This window comes from Astyanax mexicanus, chromosome 25 (genome assembly GCF_023375975.1).
Source record: "Astyanax mexicanus isolate ESR-SI-001 chromosome 25, AstMex3_surface, whole genome shotgun sequence".
Taxonomy (NCBI): Eukaryota; Metazoa; Chordata; class Actinopteri; order Characiformes; family Acestrorhamphidae; genus Astyanax; species Astyanax mexicanus.
Genome location: NC_064432.1, coordinates 5,295,173 through 5,315,976, shown reverse-complemented (window position 1 = coordinate 5,315,976; position 20,804 = coordinate 5,295,173). Strand labels below are relative to the sequence as shown.

General features: G+C 39.5%; 1 protein-coding gene across 3 annotated transcripts in view; it reads left to right on the top strand.

Annotated features, from left to right (window-relative positions):
• Positions 1-20,492, top strand: part of hgsnat (heparan-alpha-glucosaminide N-acetyltransferase) — a 37,628-nt gene extending 17,136 nt beyond the window's left edge. For 2 of the 3 annotated variants that reach the window (XM_022681686.2, XM_049472486.1), the window contains exons 2-18: positions 2,385-2,500; positions 3,404-3,540; positions 4,680-4,798; positions 5,391-5,460; positions 6,527-6,596; positions 7,445-7,542; positions 7,811-7,887; positions 8,529-8,559; positions 9,607-9,767; positions 10,825-10,940; positions 11,842-11,963; positions 15,051-15,177; positions 15,506-15,592; positions 15,803-15,880; positions 16,169-16,239; positions 16,683-16,795; positions 17,038-20,492. In XM_022681686.2, coding sequence (XP_022537407.2) covers positions 2,420-2,500; positions 3,404-3,540; positions 4,680-4,798; positions 5,391-5,460; positions 6,527-6,596; positions 7,445-7,542; positions 7,811-7,887; positions 8,529-8,559; positions 9,607-9,767; positions 10,825-10,940; positions 11,842-11,963; positions 15,051-15,177; positions 15,506-15,592; positions 15,803-15,880; positions 16,169-16,239; positions 16,683-16,795; positions 17,038-17,219 — 1,740 coding nt within the window. In that variant the 5' untranslated portion in view covers positions 2,385-2,419 and the 3' untranslated portion in view covers positions 17,220-20,492. Of the gene's footprint in view, positions 1-939; positions 1,283-2,384; positions 2,501-3,403; positions 3,541-4,679; positions 4,799-5,390; positions 5,461-6,526; positions 6,597-7,444; positions 7,543-7,810; positions 7,888-8,528; positions 8,560-9,606; positions 9,768-10,824; positions 10,941-11,841; positions 11,964-15,050; positions 15,178-15,505; positions 15,593-15,802; positions 15,881-16,168; positions 16,240-16,682; positions 16,796-17,037 lie in introns of those variants that run through there. The other variant, XM_049472485.1, reaches the window with a different exon arrangement.
• Positions 20,493-20,804: the final 312 nt, after the last annotated feature.

The window sequence follows — 20,804 nt, the reverse complement described above, 5'->3', positions numbered from 1 at the left end:
AGCTAGCTAGGCTAACTAATTGGGGTTGTTAGCTTGCTAGTTAAGCTAACTCAGGCTGTTATACTAGTTTAGCTAACTCAGGCTGTTGTGCTAGTTTAGCTAACCCAGACTGTTATGCTTGTTCATCTAAGTCAGGCTGTTATGCTAGTTAAGCTAACTCTGGCTGTTATGCTAGTTAAGATAAGTGAGGCTGTTATGCTAGTTAAGCTAACTCAGGCTGTTATGCTAGTTACCTAAGTCAGGCTGTTGTGCTAGTTAAGCTAACTCAGGCTGTTATGCTAGTTAAGCTAACTCATGCGGTTATGCTAGTTTAGCTAACTCAGGCTGTTATGCTAGGCTGTGACGATGGGCAACATAACCTGGCTAACTCAGGTTGTTAACCTAGCTAGCTAACTTTATGCAGTTGGTAGTTAACTTGGTAACTTGTGCTGTTTTTTCCTCAGGTTGCTAGCTAGCTAGATAATGCAGGTTTTAAGCTAGATTTTAAGCCCCCCCCCCCCCTCAGGTTGTTAGCTAGCTAATTAACTAACTGGTTGTCCCTCAAGTTGTTAGCTCAGTAGTTAGCTAACTCGGGTTGTTAGCTAGGTAGGTTAGCTAGCTAATTAACTAATTGTTTGAATTTTAGTTTACACACATATATATATATATATATATTTTTTATCCACCACAGGAAATGGCTTGGTGTATATTGATATCAAAATAATATAGTTTTGACAGATATTAAATATATTAGGGCTGTTGTTCGCAAAATAAATTTTAAGCTAATTTTATTTTGTTTATTTTACTTGTAGAAGCTTAACACTGAGCGAATTACTTAAACACACCAGATTATTGGACTGTATAGGCTTTAAATTGTCATTTACTGGCACAAACCTGTTTATTAACAGAACTACTACTGTTAAACACAGATAATCAAGTATATAGAGAAATTTGTGTGGGTTAGCGCAGTTTATCTGGCTAGTGTGTTAAAATTTATAGCAGTAATATGTATTGCCCTTGTATTTTAAAAATATTCATCCTGGCCCCTGGCTTGGTGTTGTAGGTTGAGTGTGTCTGCTGTAGGCCTGCTGATATTAATCCCTCAGGAAGTTCAAACTTCCCGCTGCGCTGCTGACCTGGTCAGCCTGGTTCAGGAGTCGTGTGGTTGGGAGGCATGTGCTTTTTTACAAGTCAGATTAGAGCAGGCATGTGACATGGCTCAGTCAGCCGAAGCTCATGTGCTGCTGAAAGTTACAGTACACAGTTTCAGCGCTCTCTCTCTTTCTCTCTGCATGTGGTCGGGGTGAGTACAGTATGAGTGTGTGTGTGTGAAGTGTGAATAGGCAGTCTGTGTGTTGGTTCTAAACTGTGCGTCGCTTATTAATCAGGTTTGTAATGTTAGGCTTCACAGCACTGACAGTACAAAAGGCTGTGATATACACGAAGTCATGGTGTGTTTACTGCTGGTTAAGGCCTGCCTGCAGCTGTGTGTGGGGCTGCATGATTTATCTGTATGAAGTGTGCGATAAACACATTGAAAGAACTACGATAGTGTGTTAAATAACACATTTCCGTTACATTACCTGCATGCAGCAACAGAGGGAGCTTGTTGAACTGCAGACTGCACCCTTTTCATATCGAGACCTGAGGTAGAGTGAGTTGGAGGAAGGTAGAAGCAAGGAAGAAGGATGCGGTGTGAGGTAAAGGGAGGTACAACAAGGCGGAGTGCATACAGGAAGATTGTGTGTTAGAGGGAGGTCGAGTTAGGTAAGGCAGTAAGGAAAAGCGAGGTACAATGAGGCACAGAGAGGCAGGACGCAGCATAAAGCAAGACAGAGTGAGGTGAAGTAAGGTAGACATAGGCGAAGTGATGTAGAGTTAGATAGAGAGGGGTAAATACGGACAAGTCGGAGCGTGCTAGAAGAAGGTGACATTAGGTACAGGAAGGCAAAGCGAGGTATAACAAGGCACAGCGAGGTGGAGTGAGGTACAGAGAGGCAGGGCATGGAGCAGAGTGAAGCAAGGCTAAGTGAGGTACATAGAGGGAGGCAGAGCAAGGAAAAGCGAGGTGAAGTGAGGTCCAGAGAGGCGACGTGAGGCACAGTAAGGTGCAGCAAGGCAGAGCGAGGTAGAGGGAGGCCGAGATGGAGCAACATACAACAGTATATACAACTCTGCTAAAAAAAAAAAAAAATTAGACCACTTAAAAATGCTGAGTTACTTTGATTTTACCAAATTGAAAAAAATATAATCAAGACGAAGATGGATGATCACAAGCCATCAAATAAAGCTGAATAAAGTTATCCAAAAGCAGCGTGTGATTGAATTATGGGTGGAGCCACACAAAATTATCCATTTGCATTAGAGTAGTTCTGCTGTAACTGTTTGACGATCTTTTTCTACAGCTTCCAGACCTCGTCGGAAGACTACAGTTTTGAAGATGGATGAGGCAACCTTGTCCGTGATCAATGAGTTCCAGAGTGACATGGTGCTGTCTGTCATGTCCAAACATTGCTTCCAGGTGAGAACCTACTAGAACCATACTGGAGACACCGACGCTATGTTCACATTACCAGGCTGAAGTGACTCAAATCTGATTTTTTGCTCAATGTGGCTTAGATCTGATTCTTTTATGGCTGTGTGATCGTTCTGAATCTGATTTGATTGAGTCACTTTTGTATGTCGTTCTTAATCGGATACGTATCCAATCCGTGGACATACGACATGAATGTCTCTTTGCTTTTACGCATGCGCTACATGCTTCTCTCTCGTACGCACACTCTATCTTTTGGTGCAGCTATAGCTGCGAAAAAAACAGCAAAAGCAAACCACCTGTCCTTTTTTCACCTTCTCAACCTGAGCATGAACTTCAGACCAGCTGTTTGCTGTTTCTCCACTCCAGCAAAAGATGCTCCACATATGAGCTGCTAACGCATCCATTTCACAGATACAGATGACTCACATTTGTGAATGTGAACCGTCAACATCTGAGCAAAAAATCGGATTTGAGCAAAGTGGCTTGTAATGTGAACGTAGCCTTATTTTTAGGCCTAGATATCTCAGGATGTAGTCTTTCACATTGAAGCTATGGTTCAATACAAACATAGTCAGTAGGTCAAGTTCCAAAGTTTTGTATCTGGGATTTCCCTTTACCTTTTTTTGGAGTGTTTGTGAGGTCAAGATATTGTATCATCACCAAATCCCCAACTTATGTTAAAACTCTTGTACAGAGAACACAGTTCCACCTCTCCAGTGCTAATATAATAGAAATACTACTCTATTGGCTTCCATTACCTTTTATTAATATTAGCCATTAGCCCTGTGGCTCCAGAGGTAACCGGTCGAGTTTAAGCGTCTGTTTCTTTAAAGTGGAGCAGTTGCGTGATGTCCGCCTGTTTGTCTAACCCGTGCAGTTTTCTTCTAGTGTTTGCCGCAGCCTGTGGGACTGGTACCAGCTGGACTTGGGCCAGGAGATCCCACCACAGTGGGCTTCACTGTGAGCACCCAGCACGCGCTCATGCTGCAGCTCAACACGACTCCAGATAACTCTGAACTGTGCAGGTGAGATACTTGGTCACTACCTGCCTGGATATATAGTGTGTAATCCACTATTGGATTTCCAGCCATACCATAGCTACTTAACATAGATATTGAATTTAAAAGACATTTAAAAATAAAAAAACCTCAAAATTACAGAAAGATTATTTTTTAATAAACGTGTGTTTTCGGGTCTATTTTCATATACAAGGCGCACTGGATTATAAGGCCCATTTCCTTCTAATTCAGCAGGTCTTGCTGCTGGGTGGCGAGACCTGTAAAGCTAAGCTTAAACGAGTTAGACAAGTCAAACCAGTGCTTGATATTAATCTACACAGATTTCTCTCCTGAAAACTGTTTATTTGGGTGAGTAAAGCGCTTCTGTTTATTTACAGTAAGCTTAGATTTCCATATTTCCACTAAGGCTGGAGCATTAGCGTTAGCGACTAACCAGTAATGCTGCCTTACTGGCTCACGACAGCGCTACACTGAGGAACCCTGAGTGGTTCTGGTAAACCCGGGCGATAGTAGCTAGCGATTCGTCCTACGTAGCTTGTTTTAACACGATAAACACGGAGGCTACAGTCTGATATACTCACCTCTAAACGATCAAATAACTAGCACGGTTAGCAGGTAACGCTAATGCTGCTCTAGCAGTGCTAGCTAAAGTTAGCAGCAGACTACAGGCCTGTAATACTCACCTCTGAATGGCCGAATGGCTAGCACTAGCAGGTAATTCTAATGCTGCTGCAGCAGTGCTAGCTGGGGTTAAAAGCAGGACTGGCTTTACTTCATACATAAGACGCACTGGATTAAAAGGCGCAGTAGCGATTTTTGCGAAAATTAAAGGTTTGTAAGTGCACCTTATAGTGCAAAAAATACAATAAGTACACAAGCAGAACTAGGTGGACTGAACTATTTCAGTAACTGTTTTAATAATGTAATCAGTGGAATATCTTGATAGACAATAGAACAGTATTTGGTCTTGGTATCTTTCTAAAAACATTAAAATAAAGAGATTTTAACTTTAGTCAAAACTATATTGGGGTGATAAATGGAAGATATTCGTGTGGCATGTTGTTCTGCTTGTCTCTTAATACTGTGTCAGCTGTACAGTTTAAATAAATCCTAATCACCTTACTTCTTTTGCCCTGCTGTGTTAGGATGTATTTCCACTTTGGGGAGCACGGGAACTACTCTCTGTGGGTGAAGGACCTAAATGCCCCCTCACAGGCCAACTGCACCATGGTCACCAACTCTGAGCCAATTAACAGCTATCTGCGTGAGTATCTAAATTGAATTTAATGTTATTAAAGAGCACCTGCATTCATATTTAAATATGCAGTATGTATGGTAGAATGGTATGGGAGAAACGTATATCACAGTATGTTTCTTTTTACAATTACAGTCAGAACAGTATAATTCCAAAAATAGCTGAGAATGCCCACAACAGATTAGGTGTTTAAAAAAATATCGGTATTGTATTATATTGTGATATTTTGCTATGCAATACTGTATCGATTTTTAAAAATGCAGTCGGTCAATTTAAATTATTTGTTTACATGCAAAGATTGGTGTCAGAAGTGGTTCATTTTGTGTTATGTTGTTTAAACCCCAACCATTAGAGGGCAATGTTGTACAATATTATTAAATCCCACTGTTATGAGTGGATATAGAGTAAACCTTTCTTTTACTCAGATTTTATTAATGCGGTATTATGAATGTTTTTTTTAATAATATTTAATTTAAACAATTAAACAGTGTAACACCTTGCTTACTGTATTACTGGATTGATATGTTGGGAAATGTTGAATCTGATCTCACTAATAACAGCTTCTTTTCCTTCTCTTTTTTATATATATAAATAAATACAGCCATCCTGCTTGCTTTCCTTGTGTTCTCCAGTTTATATGTGTTGGCTGCCATCTGGAACTCAGTCAGAGGGTAAGATCACGTTTAAATCCCATCTGAACGCTGTAATCCATGTAATTCAGGAACTTTACTGAAAATCCGAAAGTCAGCTTTCTAGATTTCTAATCCGATTGTAGCTCGAACTTGTAGTTGCCAATTGTTTATTCTGGTTGTTTTTGAAACTGTCAGTTTAGGCCGATGGGTTCAGGACTGAGTTGTGGTTGATGCAGGCTGGTGTTTGAGGCCTGTGCTTTGAAGTCTAGTGATTAAGGCCCCTAATTTTCAGGTAGGGTAATAACGCCAGAGTTTCCAGTGCAGGGAGATAAAACCTCAGCATCCAAAGTGTCCAAGGCTGGCGGTTGAGTCCAGAAAATTCCGAAGCTTCCGAGGCTGTTGGTTGAGACTAGAGCTTCCAGAGCTTCTAAGGCTGCAGGTTGAGGCTAGAGCTTCCAAAGGCTCCAAGGATGCTGGTTGAGACCAGAGCCTTCAAAGCTTTCAAGGATGGCTGTTGAGGCCAGAGCTTCAAGGGTAGAGCTTGATGCAGGAACGTCTGGCAGTTGATGCCAGACCTTTTAAAGTTTTTAAGGCTGCTGGTTAAGGCCACAGCTTCTAAGACGAGGGTTTTAGTGAGATCTACGGAATCATATCAATGAAACAAAAAAATATAATGGGTATGATTCGAGAATAGCTTTGTACAGCTGAATCATGTTCTTTGCATTTTGTTGAATACTTTGAAACATGTCTCCTGAGTACTAAGGGTTTCGAAACTGCAGTTGCCCAAAAGCAGGTCAATTGGCTTATTAAACAAGCTCTGCAGCATTGCGGTACAACAGTGTGGTACAAAAAAAACATGTCTCCTTCTGGTCTTTTCATATTTCATTCACATCTTCTAGTCTTGTGATGTTTTATTTCTTCTTTCTTGGAGGCAAGCAGCGTCTCTCAGCTTGCTGCAACAAAACTACAAAGGATTGTAAAGCAGTTTGTTCCTGGACGCCCTCAGTAGGGATTCTGTTGCTTTGGGGGAAACGTACAAGCCTGTTTGTGTTTAGATATTTATTTGTTTATTTTCATTTTTTTCCTCTCTTTTCTGGCTGTTTAGGCTCGAAGCTGTGAACAGTCTTCTTCAGCGTTTGGGAAGCACCATGGAGGCCGAAAGACTCATCAACTCTGTGAGGGACTTTTCACTATTTACCTTTGAATTTGACCGTATTCGCCCATTTTCACCCTTTTAAATTGTGATCAGTGGTTTCGGAACTGATGGTTGTCTGATGGTTTCATGTCTGGAATATGAATCATATTGTATTGGGATTAGGCCTGTCACGAAAACTTAGTTATCGACTTATCGTCTGTATCATTTTTGCCGACGTCAATAATAGGTTTTGGGTTTCCGCGTTGAGCATGAGAGAGTTTCAGCGCTGTGTTGCTCTCTCTCCAGCTCTCAACGAATCTGTCAGACAGGGAGTCCCAGGGTGGTTGTACTTTTTTGTTTATTTAGGATATTAAAATATTTTTCTATTTGAAGCCCAAAGTCTGCTCTTAATAATTAAAAGTTGGTTTCACTGTAAAATGGTGTAACAATATTATTATGCTAGTATATTGTTACTGTGGCACATTTTCTTAAAGCTCCTTTGGGAGGACAGAAGCAGGAAAAAAAAGTATTTTCAATAGTGGTGCTTTAAAATGACAATATTATCATTTATCGCAATCATTTCTGGGACTGTATATCGTCCTGAAAATGTTGTCATCGTGACAGGCCTAATTGGGATTTTTGGGTCTGTGGTTGAGCCTATTAGTTTCAGAACTACTGGTTCAGACTTATAGTTTTGGGTGTAGCAGTTGTGTCTGATGTTTTCGGTACTGGCGGTTAAAATTAATTGTTAATGGTTTTGATACTAATGATTGGGGGATATCTGTTGAGGCCATTGATTACAACACCTTTATACTCACCATTCTGTGTGACTGCTTTCACCATCGTATAATCCCGATCACTTGTTTATATTCCCACGCATGTCTGTAGGAGCTGGGCTCGCCAAACAGGCTGGTGGATTCGTCAACTGAATCGATAATTCCTGCCAGCCCTGGGAGGAGACTTCGCTCTCTTGACACGTTCAGGGGGTATGTGTCTGTCTGACCGTCTGTCTGTCTGTCAGAGGGGGTCTATGAGGAACTTTACCTTATACTCTTCCCTGTGATTGAATGACCTCAGTGAATGATCATGGAAGATCTGAAGGAGGTGGATGGATTAATAGTGAAGTAATATTAGTAATAATTGAATAATAGTAATATTTAGTAGATATTTTCTGACAATTAAACCACAGTTATATACACTGCTCTGTTAAATCGCTGGTTAAACACACTCACTGATTTACTGCTTCTCCTGCAGACTCTCTCTGGTGGTGATGGTGTTTGTCAACTACGGAGGAGGACGCTATTGGTTCTTCAAACATGAGAGCTGGAACGGTGAGCCTTTCTAATTAAAAATATCCATTTTCTAAAGTATGCATATCGTTTGATTTTGCATTTAGCCAGTTTTAGTACAGCTGTTACCAGGTTGTCACAGAAGTTGATTTCACTGCTGAGCTACAGAGATCTACGCATAAGTAAGAGTTCTTTTAGCCAATCAGAGAGCTTCATTTTCACAGAACTGCTCCGCCCTGCTTAGCTTTGCAGTTTAGTTAAAAAAAAAAACCCTTAATAATGGTGAGACAAGGGGTGTGCAATGTATATATTGTCTTTGATAAGCTGTGAGCTGATGTTATTAGATATGCTAAGCATTGGGGTCAGCTCGTTATTGACGTGGCCGGTTAGCAAGGATGCTAATCCAGCAAGCTATCTGTGGAGTCATAGGCTACTTTTCTTTCCAGGCTTCATATTCCATATTACACTTGCTTTGCTAAAGTCTCTCACACACATTTTATTACCTTTTTATTACCTGAAGAACAGTAGAGTGTAGAGGACTTGATGGAATGGGTTCTTTAGCTTTATACTGGTGATTCTGCTCTGAACTAGCCAACAAATAATGGAAGCTTACACCTCACCAACTGGCCCTGAAGCTTCAATATTTAGTATAAATAAAGTTGTCTTCTGTTTTTCTCCTTCAGGACTCACTGTGGCTGATCTGGTCTTTCCCTGGTAAGTGTAAAGTCCTAATCAGAGGAAGTGTGTGTTCTGCTTTTAAACCCCCCAACACACACACAAATGCTGACATGTTGGGGATTGTTCGCCACTGTAATGAAACCATCACATATCAGCAGTTTAAACTCATTAAATCACATGATCTGTACCAGAGGGCAGCTATTATTTGGGTGGTGGCTCATTCTCAGAAATGCAGTGCCGTTGGTGTGATTTTAAAAGTTTATTTCTTTTATTGTTCATAATTATTATGGCTTACAGCCAATGAAATCCCAAAACTCAGTGTCTCAGAACAATAGAATATTATATTGTTAGATCAATTGGTACTTTTAACAGAGTGGGCAGTGTGCCAAGTCCTGCTGGAAAATGAAATCTGCATCTCCATAAAAGTTGTCAGCAGCAGAGGGAAGCATTAAGTGCTGTAAGATTTTCTAGGAAAACGCTGCACTGACTTGATTAGACTTGATATAGCCCACAATGGCAAAAGTACCAATTAGTCTTACGAAAAATTCTAATATTCTGAGACACTGATTTTTGGGTTTTTATTGGCTGTATACGTCAACAATAAAAGGCAATAAAAACACTTAAAAAAAGATCCCTCTGTGTGAAATAAATCTATATAATATATGAGTTTAATATTTTGAACTGAATTAATAATTAACACTTTGGAATTAATACAGCTTTGGAAAAAGGATCACATGCCAATAAACCAAAATGAACTGCCTGAATCTTTGCACCAGGAGTGTAAAGCACAAAGTTATCCAAAAGCAGTGTGTAAGACTGGTGGAGGAGAACATGATGCCAAGATGCATGAAAACTGTGATTAAAAACCAACCAGGATTATTCCACCAAATATTGATTTCTCTTCTTGGTGTGTATATATATATATATATATATATATATATATATATATATATATATATATATATATGGTATAAATGGTATATACGGTTTCTACTATATATATATGTGTGTATAAATAATAAGTAAATTATCCTAAAAACTAGTTCCTATTGTAAATATTTGTTTCTTGGTTTCTGTCTCCAGGTTTGTGTTTATCATGGGTACGTCCATAGCTCTGTCGGTGAGCGGTGCTGTGTGTCGAGGGATTAAGCGCTCTCATCTGCTGTGGAAGATCTGCTGGAGGAGTGTTCAGCTCTTCATCATTGGAGTCTTCATCATCAACCCCAACTACTGTCAGGGGCCACGTGAGTTCCCCAATGTAGCAGTCACTCTGACCTACTGACTCAGATTACCACAGGACAGTAACCACATTCATCACTAATCATTCAGTATCCGCTATGAATTATTTATCTTATCCATTGCGAATTATTCAGTATCACCTATTTATAATACAACATCCGAATGATTTGGTGTTCACTCTTGGGCCCAATCCCATTTCACTACTTGGCTCTACCACTTTTGCCCTACCCCTCTAGGGAGAAGTGACAGGATCACATGACCCTTTAAACTGCAGTTTTACAGAGGCACACGCAAAACAGAGGGCTAAAAATCTCTGGCAAGATGGCGGCAATGCAAGCGACCAAAAAAACCCTTAAATTTCAGTATTTTCCTTGTTAAAAATGACTAACCAAGATATTGCCACTTTCCCCATTTTACATTAAAGCTCCACTAGGTAGGATTGAGATTTTGTGCCCGTGGGCTCCTCCTACAGTTGCAGAGTGTAATAAATCTTTCAGGCGGATTAGTTTCTCTTTTTCGTTTTCTGGCTTTCACAGACACATTCGGCCTCTTTCCAGCTTCTGCCAGAGTGTCTGTATGTTAGTTTGTAAAGAATGAACCAGTAGTCCTTGTAGAACTGTCAGAACTAAGGGTCGGAAAGCAGGTCGCAGTTCTCGCGAGCGTTGTTAGGAACTATTTGACTATTTCTACTCTAGGTAATACAAAATTTATGAATTATTTAGTGACTATGAATATTGCAGGAAATACTGCCCAGTTTTGCATTGTTTGTTATTTATTATAAATGATTTTGTATCTATTATAAACTATTATGAATTATACAGTATTCTCTCTGAATCACACAGTAACTGCAGTACTGTATATATTCTTCAGTATACACATTATTAGGTATTCAGTATTAATTGTAAATGAGCATGTAAATTATTTTCACAATACATGTTTTAAAATAAAATTGTCACAATACTTTGTATTGTATTACACGGTCAGAATGACAGAATTCTGCTTCCTGTGTGTTTGTGATGATCTATGTAGTGATCGTGTGTGTTTGTGTGTGTTTTTGTACAGTGTCCTGGGACTCTCTGCGTATCCCTGGTGTATTACAGCGTCTGGCCTTCACTTATCTGGTTGTGGCAGTTTTGGACGTGCTGGTGACCAGAGCCCGTCAGGACAGCTCGCTCACGGTCTGTAAAAGTGACCTCAGTCTTACTCTCCTCATTAACATAGATAGCATTTACATACATTTAATCAAACCTGTTTCATGCAGATGTTTCTACAGTAAACCAGTAACTGGAAAGCAGTCCAGTAAATTGTTTAATTTCCACTATAAATTATTCAGTGTTTACTATGAAATACTGAAATCCTAATTATGCAGTATTCACTATGAATTAATTTGTATCAGCTCTGAAATATGCTGTATCCACTATTAATTATTCTGTGTCAACTCTGAAATATTCAGAATCTACTATGAATTATTCTCTATTCACTTCAAATTATGCAGTATCCACTATGAAATATTCTGTATCAACCCTGAAATATTTTGTATCCACTATGAAGCATTCAGCATCTACTATGAATTATTCTCTATCCACCTTAAATTATGCAGTATCCATTATGAATTATTCTTTATCAACCCTGAACTATTCAGTATCCACTATGAATTATTCTGTATCAACCCTAAGATTTTCAGTGTCCACTATGAAGCATTCAGCATCTACTATAAATTATTGTCTATTCACTTAATATCATGCAGTATCCACTATAAATAATTCTGTATCTACTCTGAATTGTTTACTGTGAAATATACAGTTTCCATGATGAATTATGCAGTATTTCCTTTCTTATTTTTTTATTTGTTTAAATATTCAGTGTTTGGGCCTTTTTTAGTGAGTGTACAACACCCCCTGCTGGCAAAAAAAATATATATGGGCATGTTGCAAAAAATTTTAATTTCTCTGCAGATTGATTTTTTTGAATGTTATGTACTATTATTAAAAACATTGCTTATATTAATGATAATTTTTATTACTTACATAAATTGTGTGTGTGAAATAATGGGGTACTTTTTAACACTGATGCTCTCAGGATATCTGGTGGTATCACGTCCATGATGTCCTCCTCTACTGGCCGGCATGGTTGTGTGTGATTGCCCTGGAAACGCTGTGGCTGTGTCTGACCTTCCTGCTGCCTGTCCCCGGCTGTCCGAGGTGAGTTGGGGGAAAAAAAAAGAAATGGACAGACATTTTTGGTCCAAAATCAGTCACTTTGGTTAAGATGATGAATCCCTGAAGTGGTCCAGCGGTCTAAAGCGCTGCCACTATGAGCGGGAGGTCGCAGGTTCGAACCCCGGCTCATGCAGCTTTGCCATCAAGCTGCCGGCACTCAGTGGGAGCACAGTTGGCCCTGCTCCCTCCGGGTGCGTAGATGGCGCTCTCTCCCCACATCACTCCTAGGGTGATGTCCGCAGCACAGGGCGTCTGTGAGCTGATGTATCAGAACCGAGTCGCTGCGCTTTCCTCCGAGTGTTAGCGCTGTGATGCTGCTCGTCTGCAAGTCTGAAAGTCTGAGTACACCCTAAGGCTGACATAAAAATAAAGTAAGAAAGATCATCATGTTTTGCTATTGTATTTGGACTAAAAATAGTTTGAAATATAAATAAAAACTACGTTGTGGTTAAATATGCATCCTGTTTTTAAACATTTTAAGCAGGGCTGGTATATTTTATTAATATAATATAGCCTATTTCAGTATTTTGAACCCCTAAAAACAGGTCACGCAGTTAAAATGGTTAAAAACCCTCTTTTACGTCACGCTTACTTTTGGTTTTTTGAGAAAGGAAGTGGCTAATTCAGGAAGTACTTCAATTGAAACGCTTGTTGTTCTGTGGTGTGGAACTGAACAGTGTGGGGAGGAAGTGCTGAGTAATTTTCTGTTAGTCACTCAAAGACGTAAGAGATTTGTTTTTCAAGACGCTTGAATTTCTTCAGCCATTAAGCTGGTCGACATTTAAAGGAGCAGTTCATAAAAATCAGATGATCACAGATGATTCAGTCGATCAACAAAGATATATTATTTGGTATCTGATGTGTGCTTCTTTAGTTTACATCAGGAGATGGTTAGCAAACATTTCTAACAAACACTGGACCAGCACCAGTTAGCACATCATGTACTTGTAGTGCTTCCCTGGCTGTCCTTATAAAAAGCGCCCACAATCAACTTTTAAGGTAGTTAACCTCTTGGTGGCTGTTGGACATGCCTTTATGACACACCCAAAGACATTTGCTGGACAGTAAATTAAAACCGGTATGCAGAGCGCTGTGTAGAACAGCACCACAGAAGAAGCATACTAGTACAGCTTGCTGGTTAACGCTAGCCAGTTAACATAACAAGCTAACATACTGGAGTAATACTAGCTCAGCTCTGTGGAGTCTAACACTCGTCTCGCTCTGTCCTAGCTAAAGAGAAACGAGAACAGCACTTTATCTGAGAAGCCTCTGCTGCTGTTCCTCACCATATGAGTGTTTTTATTCTTATATACTTAATAAAATAGAAAAACAACAGCAAACAGCAATTATTCACTCAACAAATCCTCAAAAGTTCCTTTCGTCCCTTAGATGAGCCCAAAATCGGACCTGTGTACAGAAACTTAAACAGTAAACTTCATAGAACTTTGGATTTGAGGTGCAAAAAAGCTTCAAGAGCAGCAACTCTAGCCCTTTTAAATATATTAATACTATAGCTTTAAGGATAATATTAATGCACAATTGACTGGCCTTCTTGTCCAACATCACAAATTGTGTCTGACCTCACAAATGCACTTCTGAAAGATTGTAAAGAAATAAAATAAAAAATCCCATAAACACACTTCTAAACCTTGTGAAAAGCCTTCCGAGAAGAGTTGAAGCTGTTAAAGCGTATAAATGTATTGAAAATGTACAATAAATTTAAGTTTCGGGACAAAATATCGAAAAACATCAAGCTGAAATTAGTGCCTCACATTTTTACACCCAAACTTTACTGGAAAACTGATGAAGGAAAAAAAACTTTCTCACAGGTGAAAATCTGAAGCTTTAGGCTAGTTAAGAATGCGTCCTGAAACACCTCTCTGAACTCTGAACTACAGAAAACTGTGCCTCATTCACATAAATTGAAAGTTTTCCGACATCCAGACTGAACTAATAACCTCCATTTCCAGCTAAATGAATCGAATAGAGAGCGAAAGACGAGGAAGTAGAGAAGAGCCTCTAATTAAAGCGCTTCCACTTTTACAGGAGCGGCTCCTTGTTCTTCTCGTCTGCCGGAATTTGCCCAAATTTCCATGAACATGAATTTTCCATCGAGCTCCCTCGTCCGCAGGATGAATAAAACATGCCGCTCGTTAGCCATGCAAAATAGACGCCATGAATTCTTACGGTTCAAACGGCATTCTTAAACTCGGACTGGATATGCATAATTAAAGCTGGTTAAATTAAAAGCCGTCTGTCTGGAATAACGATGCAGGACGGAAATATGGCTCCTGCTTCCTGATGATCTTCGGGGTGGATCAGACGCTGTTCTGCAATAAATAGAAAGTCGGATGTGATAACCTCAAAACAAACACCGCCCAGAACCTTTGAGATGCTGAGATTTTTGTGTGATTTTCTGCTCTGAAGCTTTTTGGGATGTTGACAGTATGTATACCCACCCATTCTGGAATGCGTGATTTGATTGGGAATGCTGCATGATGCATGGTTTCTGTAGAGCATTTAAGAATTTAAATATAGTTTTTTTTTTTCCCCCTCCAATAGTAATGAATACAATTGCATACAATTGTGGACGGAATTGTGTGCGCCCCTCATGTCGTCACCATGATGCTCATAACATAGTAACACTAGCAACCACATACGATGTCTCAGCAACTTCGTAACAACACATGTAAGCAACCACATGCATGGTTAACCACTTAGCAACACCCTAGGAACCCTTTGACCACTCTGCTGAAATACAGCGTTATACAGGAGTTGAGTCAGTGAAGTTTCTCCATCACCAAGGCTGGAGCAGTATTAGCGTTAGCTGCTAACTGCAGCACTAGCTCTTTTGCAGTCCAGAGGTTAGTATATTAGACTGTAGTAAAATATGGTAACACCCTAGCAAACTCTTAGCACCCACCTGGCAGCCTACAGCACTTTAGCCCCTCCCTACTCTGCCTACAGCAGTTTAGCCCAACCCTATCGAGCCTTTACTGTCTGTTATTACTTTAGGAGAGATCTGTGGTTATTACAGCTGTAATAAAGTGGTTTCGTTGTTTATTGCAGTGGATATTTGGGTCCTGGTGGAATCGGGGACTTTGGTCAGTACCCAAACTGCACCGGAGGAGCTGCAGGTCATATCGACCGCTGGCTCCTGGGAGAGAGACACATTTACCAAACACCTTCATCACGTGTACGTTCAAATCTCAGAAACATTATAAAGCATTATAGAGTGCCCCTTATGCTTACTGTAGTGTATTACAGTCTGTCAGAATAAGAGTGGTGATCATATGAACAGTATAGAGCACCCCTTATGCTTACTGTTGTGTATTAAGTCTGTCAGAATGAGAGTGTGGATCATATAAACATTATAAAGCATTATAGATCATAATAGAGCGCCCTCTATGCTTCCTGTAGTGTATTACAGTCTGTCAGAATAAGAGTGTGGATCATATGAACATTTATAGAGCATTATGTCTATCTCTCTCTCTCTTCTTTCTGTCTCTCTTACTCTCTCTTAGGTTGTGTATATGACCTCTGTGCCCTTTGACCCTGAGGGAGTGCTGGGCAGTATTAACTCTGTAGTGATGGGATTCCTTGGCTTGCAGGTCAGAACTTCACCACTAAATCACTCCATCACAATGTAGCCTTTATTCTTTTTCTGATTATATTTATATATGTTTCGTATGTTTGTTTATTGTGTGGATCACATTGATATTACATATAAATTCTTTTTTTAGGACAAAAACTCATTTTCTTTTTTGACTAATTGTTGCAGCTGTAATTCTGATATTTAAATATGGTGTGTGTGTTTTCAGGCAGGAAAAATTCTGCTGCACTACAGAGATCAGCCGAGACAGATAATGACCCGTTTCCTTGTGTGGTCGTTTCTATTGGTACATATGCTCATCTCCTTCACTCATTATAGAGCATTATAGAGCACCCCTTATGCTTACTGTGTAGTGTATTACAGCCTGTCAGAATGAGGGTGTGGATCATATGAGCATTATAGAGCATTACATAGTGACCCCTATGCATCTGCCTGTCTTTCTTTCCTTCTTTCGTTTACTCTTTTTCTTTCCCTCTTTTCTCTATTCTCTTCTTCTCTCTCTCTCTCTCTCAGTACTGTCTGTGAGAGTGTAAATATGTGTTAATGGAGGTCTTGCTGTTTGTGTGTTGTGTAGGGAGCTGTCTCTGCTGTTCTGACTAAGTGCTCCAAAGATTATGGATACATCCCTGTCAACAAGAACCTGTGGTAAACACACACACACACACACACACACACACACACATAACTGTTTGTTGCAACCCAGTTTAGGGTAAGATCATAACTGTAAATGAGAATGTGTTTACTCCCCAGACCCTCTGCCAGAGATTGAGTAAAAGCTCAGTTTTAACTACTTACTACAAAAATGTAGGGTTTAAATCAGGCTTTGGCTCATAATGACAGTTTATGGGGTGGCGTGGGGCGGGTTGGGCACGGGTTGGCTCGGGCTGAATTTTTTGGGGCCCAATCTAAGCTCTAGATGGTCCTGCATTTAAAAGACTAAACCAAAAATAATAATACTAATTATCATACTAAAATATTAACCACACCATTTTGATGTGAGTTTTGCCACCTTCTCCATATATATGTACATTATAATTCTAATACTAATTTTCATATCTAAATCTGAAATATGATGTGTGCGCATGCAGGTCTTTATCGTACGTGACCACTCTCAGCTGCTTCGCCTTTGTCTTCCTGCTGGTGCTTTTCTACATGGTGGATGTGAAGAGGTGGTGGTCTGGAGCGCCGTTCTTCTACCCAGGTGAGCTCACCTGTACAGAGCCTTAGAGTGCTGTAACTTCAATTAAATGCTTTTAAATATGGTGGGTGGAGCTGCACCACCCTTTCTTGGTAAAGCCATAACTCGTAACACCCCTGGAGCACAACACGCTTGCAGGAGAACCATACTCACACTATTATATGAGCTGCAAAAGAAAGAAATTGACTAGTGGAGGGATTCCGACAGAGTTGACAGACTGACGGAACTTTTTTTTTTTTCCCCAGGTATGAACTCCATCCTGGTGTACGTGGGTCACGAGGTGTTCGAGGACTACTTCCCCTTCCGCTGGAAAATGGCCAACAGCCAATCACACGCCGAGCACCTGACCCAGAACCTGCTGGCCACGTCCATATGGGTGCTTATCTCGTACATCCTCTACCGAAAGAAGATCTTCTGGAAGATTTGAAGACTGTCTCTTTTTTTTAATTTTTTATTAAATGGGATCTGAGGAGATGACGGAGTTTATTCTACAGGTTATTCAGACGTAAAAATACGAAGCCTTCCAGCTGCAGGAGCATTAATAAGAAGTGAAACTGACTGCCAACACGATGGAGATCAGATTGACTCACTCAAGGCTTCAGCAGCGTTTGGATGGAAATCTGCTAGAGCTGAAGATTTTGAAGATGGTAATCCGGAGGACAGTGCAGCTGGGTGTTTTAACAGGAAGTTTCAGGTCAACATATCATGATATGTGCAAGCAAGTGAGATTTTAAAAGCTTCTAAACCACACAATATGCCTAATATGCTCTCTCAGTACGAGAGAGATTAATTCTAGACATTTTTACTCATTTCTAGTGACGTGTCAGTTTAAATACCCTAATTATTACAGGCCTTAAAGAAGTATTCTTTTAAATATACATAAACTGTAGACTTCTGACTAGACTTTTAAATCTGATGGATAATTACGGTATTTTTCAGACTATAAGGTGCATTATGCGACACTAGTAAGGAAGGTTTTTCTTCAGTTCAGCAGATCTTATTGCGTGGTGGTGGTGGGAGGATAACAAAGTTAAATATGGCTAAGCTAAGTAAACAAAACTGTAATAAAAAAAAAAATCTTTTAAAGTGAATCGAGCGCTGGATAATAATCTACACAGATTTCTCTCCTGGAAACTGTTTATATTGGTGAGTAAAGCGCTTCCATTTATATACAATAAGCTTAGATTTCCAGATTTCCACTAAGGCTTGGTGCAGCAGCATTAGCGGCTAACCTTTTAGCGCTACACTGAGGAACCCTGAGTGTTCTGTTAATCCAGGCCGATATTAGCTAGCGGTTCGTCACAGGCTACAGTCCGATATACTCACCTCTAAACGGCGAAAAAGCATTGCAATGGAAAAATATTACAACGTGCATCACGGAAACGGACAATTCCATGTTCTGTTACTAAGAAACCTCATGCAGTTGCATTGTTTGAACACCAGAGGACAGAATTCCACTAGTGCAGGCTGGAGAACCATGGGGCATGAGCAAAGGGCGGAGGACATGTCTATTTTAGATTTTTAGATTAAGTTAATCACAAACTTTGTGATGTCAGTCACATTTTTTAAGCCAATGAACAGCCAGATATTGCTGTCCATATTTTGTTGTTAAGCTTCAATTTCAAGATTTCCACTAAGGCTAGGTGCAGCAGCATTAGCAATAGCAGCTAACCGCTAGTGGTAATGCCACCTGACACTGCTACACTAAGGAACCCTGAGTTAATGCGGCTAAAGAGCTAGCACTTAGTGCGGTTAGAGGCAGAGGCTAATGCTATTGTTGCTCCAGGAGTCCAGGGTTAGCAGCAGACAACAGGCCGATAATACTCATCTCTGAACAGCGAAAGAGCTAGTGCTTAGTTCAGTTGGCGGCTAATGCTAATACTTCTCCAGCTTTAGTGCTGAAGAAACTTAATTGAAACTCTTTTATACCGCTGCATTTTAGGAGAGTGCTTTACAGCCCTGACTGGTAAAATTCATACGTAAGATGTGCCGGATTATAAGGCGCGCTGATGATTTTGGGAAAATTAAAAGATTGTAATTGTGCCTTATAGTGTGAAAAATACGGTAATCCTGTCATATTCAACTGTAAGGAACAGCAGAAATGGTCAAATTGATCCATTTTTAACCATCTTTACCAATCATAAGAGAATCCTAAGATTTTCATTTTTATTTTTTGCAACATCTTTAGCTGTAGTTACATTGCAACACAATTTTAACCTTTATTTCCAGTTTTCCAGTTGTGTAACGTGCACTAAATTGTGATAAGTATTCACTGATAGTAGCATTTTTACAGTATTGTATATATATATGCACATAATTGTGAAGTATAATGAACAAAAAAAAATCAAAAGTAGATTGTGCAAAAGTATTCAGCACCCTTCACTCTAAACCCCCTAACTATACTGAGCTACTGAGCTCTGAGTTTCCCCTCCTGAGGTCTCCGTTGTTCCACCAGCCACTTGTGTTCAGTAAACGTGACTTAAAGCAGCACTAGGTAGGATTTCCTTGATTTTTGATCTTTTTAAATAAGTAAAATTACAGCTTGAAACTCACTGCAGCGCTGCATTGAGGCGGAATAGGAGGAATAGCGGTGCTCTCGTGTCTGTGCCGGAGCTCCTCTGAGCTCAAACCAGACTCTAAGTTTTCCGAGGCGGCCGCGACCAACACTCGCTAGAACTGCGACCTGCTTTCCGACCTTTAGTTCTAACAGTTCTACAAGGACTACTGGTTCATTCTTTTTACAAACTAACATACAGACACTCTGGCAGAAGCTGGAAAGAGACCGAATATGTCTGTGAAAGCCAGAAAACGAGAAAGAGAAACTAAAATCCGCCTGGAACATTTATTACACTCTGCAACTGTAGGGGGAGCCCACGAGCACAAAATCTCATTTTGCACACAGAGGTCATGATGCTGTAATGTTGGGAGTATCCCTTTCAAGCTTGTCTCAATTAATTTATATTATGTGTGGGTTTTCTGTTATTTTCTAAGCAAGTTTCTCTATACGTTTCTAAGTAATTGAGCGTACACTACAGACGCAGCAGATAGAGATCAGACAGATGTTGAATGATTAACGATAATGATGTTAAATTAGCTTTTCTCAGAGCATTAGATTAGGTTATATCTGTCTATATTATCTGTGGGATTTCTTTTTTTATTCATTTTTAACTCAAACAGTAAAAATACTCTTTTTACAGTCAGTTACACTCAGTTAGGACACTATACACTAAACTACACACTTCAAACCAATGAAACTGCTGATTTATATTATGTCCTTGTTGTTAAAAAGCCTTGCCTCTCCAAAAGGAGAAAAAAGCTGTCTTAACTTTCAACTTTGGAGCTTTGGACTTCAGTCAATGTAAAAAAATTTTATTCCAAGTAATTTTAGAGCATTTTTATTGATTTATTGATTTTATTTGTCTGACAGTGATTTTATTTATAGTAACTCTAACCAAATATCACATCTGTTTCAGAGTGAACTGGGAAATGTTCTTGCCAAATGAAAACTGTCAGGTGCTTAACAGATACGCACCTTTATGTTTGGGACGTACTTATTTGCAAGTGTGTACAGGTTTACAGGTTCTGTTGTAACGCATGTATTAATGTACTTTTTTGTCTTTTTTAATCTTTATATTTTTTGAACTTGCCTATTGTTATTGAACGTTTTAATCAATGAAATAAAACTGTAAATAAATTCGAACTCCGCTTTGTTTCAGACTTCAGTCAAGATCAACTTCGTCAAGGACAAGATTATGACAAGACAAAATAGTGCCACCGTGTGATTAGCATCCTAAATAAGGAAATCTTTATCACCGATTCCTTTGATCTCATTTTAGCCTTACATAATAACCATATATTGACCAAACAAAAACAAAAGGCACAGTTTAGTGTTTGAACATTTCTGAATTTCTGAATCAGTTTCTCTGATTTTGCTATTTATAGGTACATGTTTGAGTAAAATTAACATTTGTTTTATTCTAGAAACTACAGACAACATTTCTCCCAAATTCCA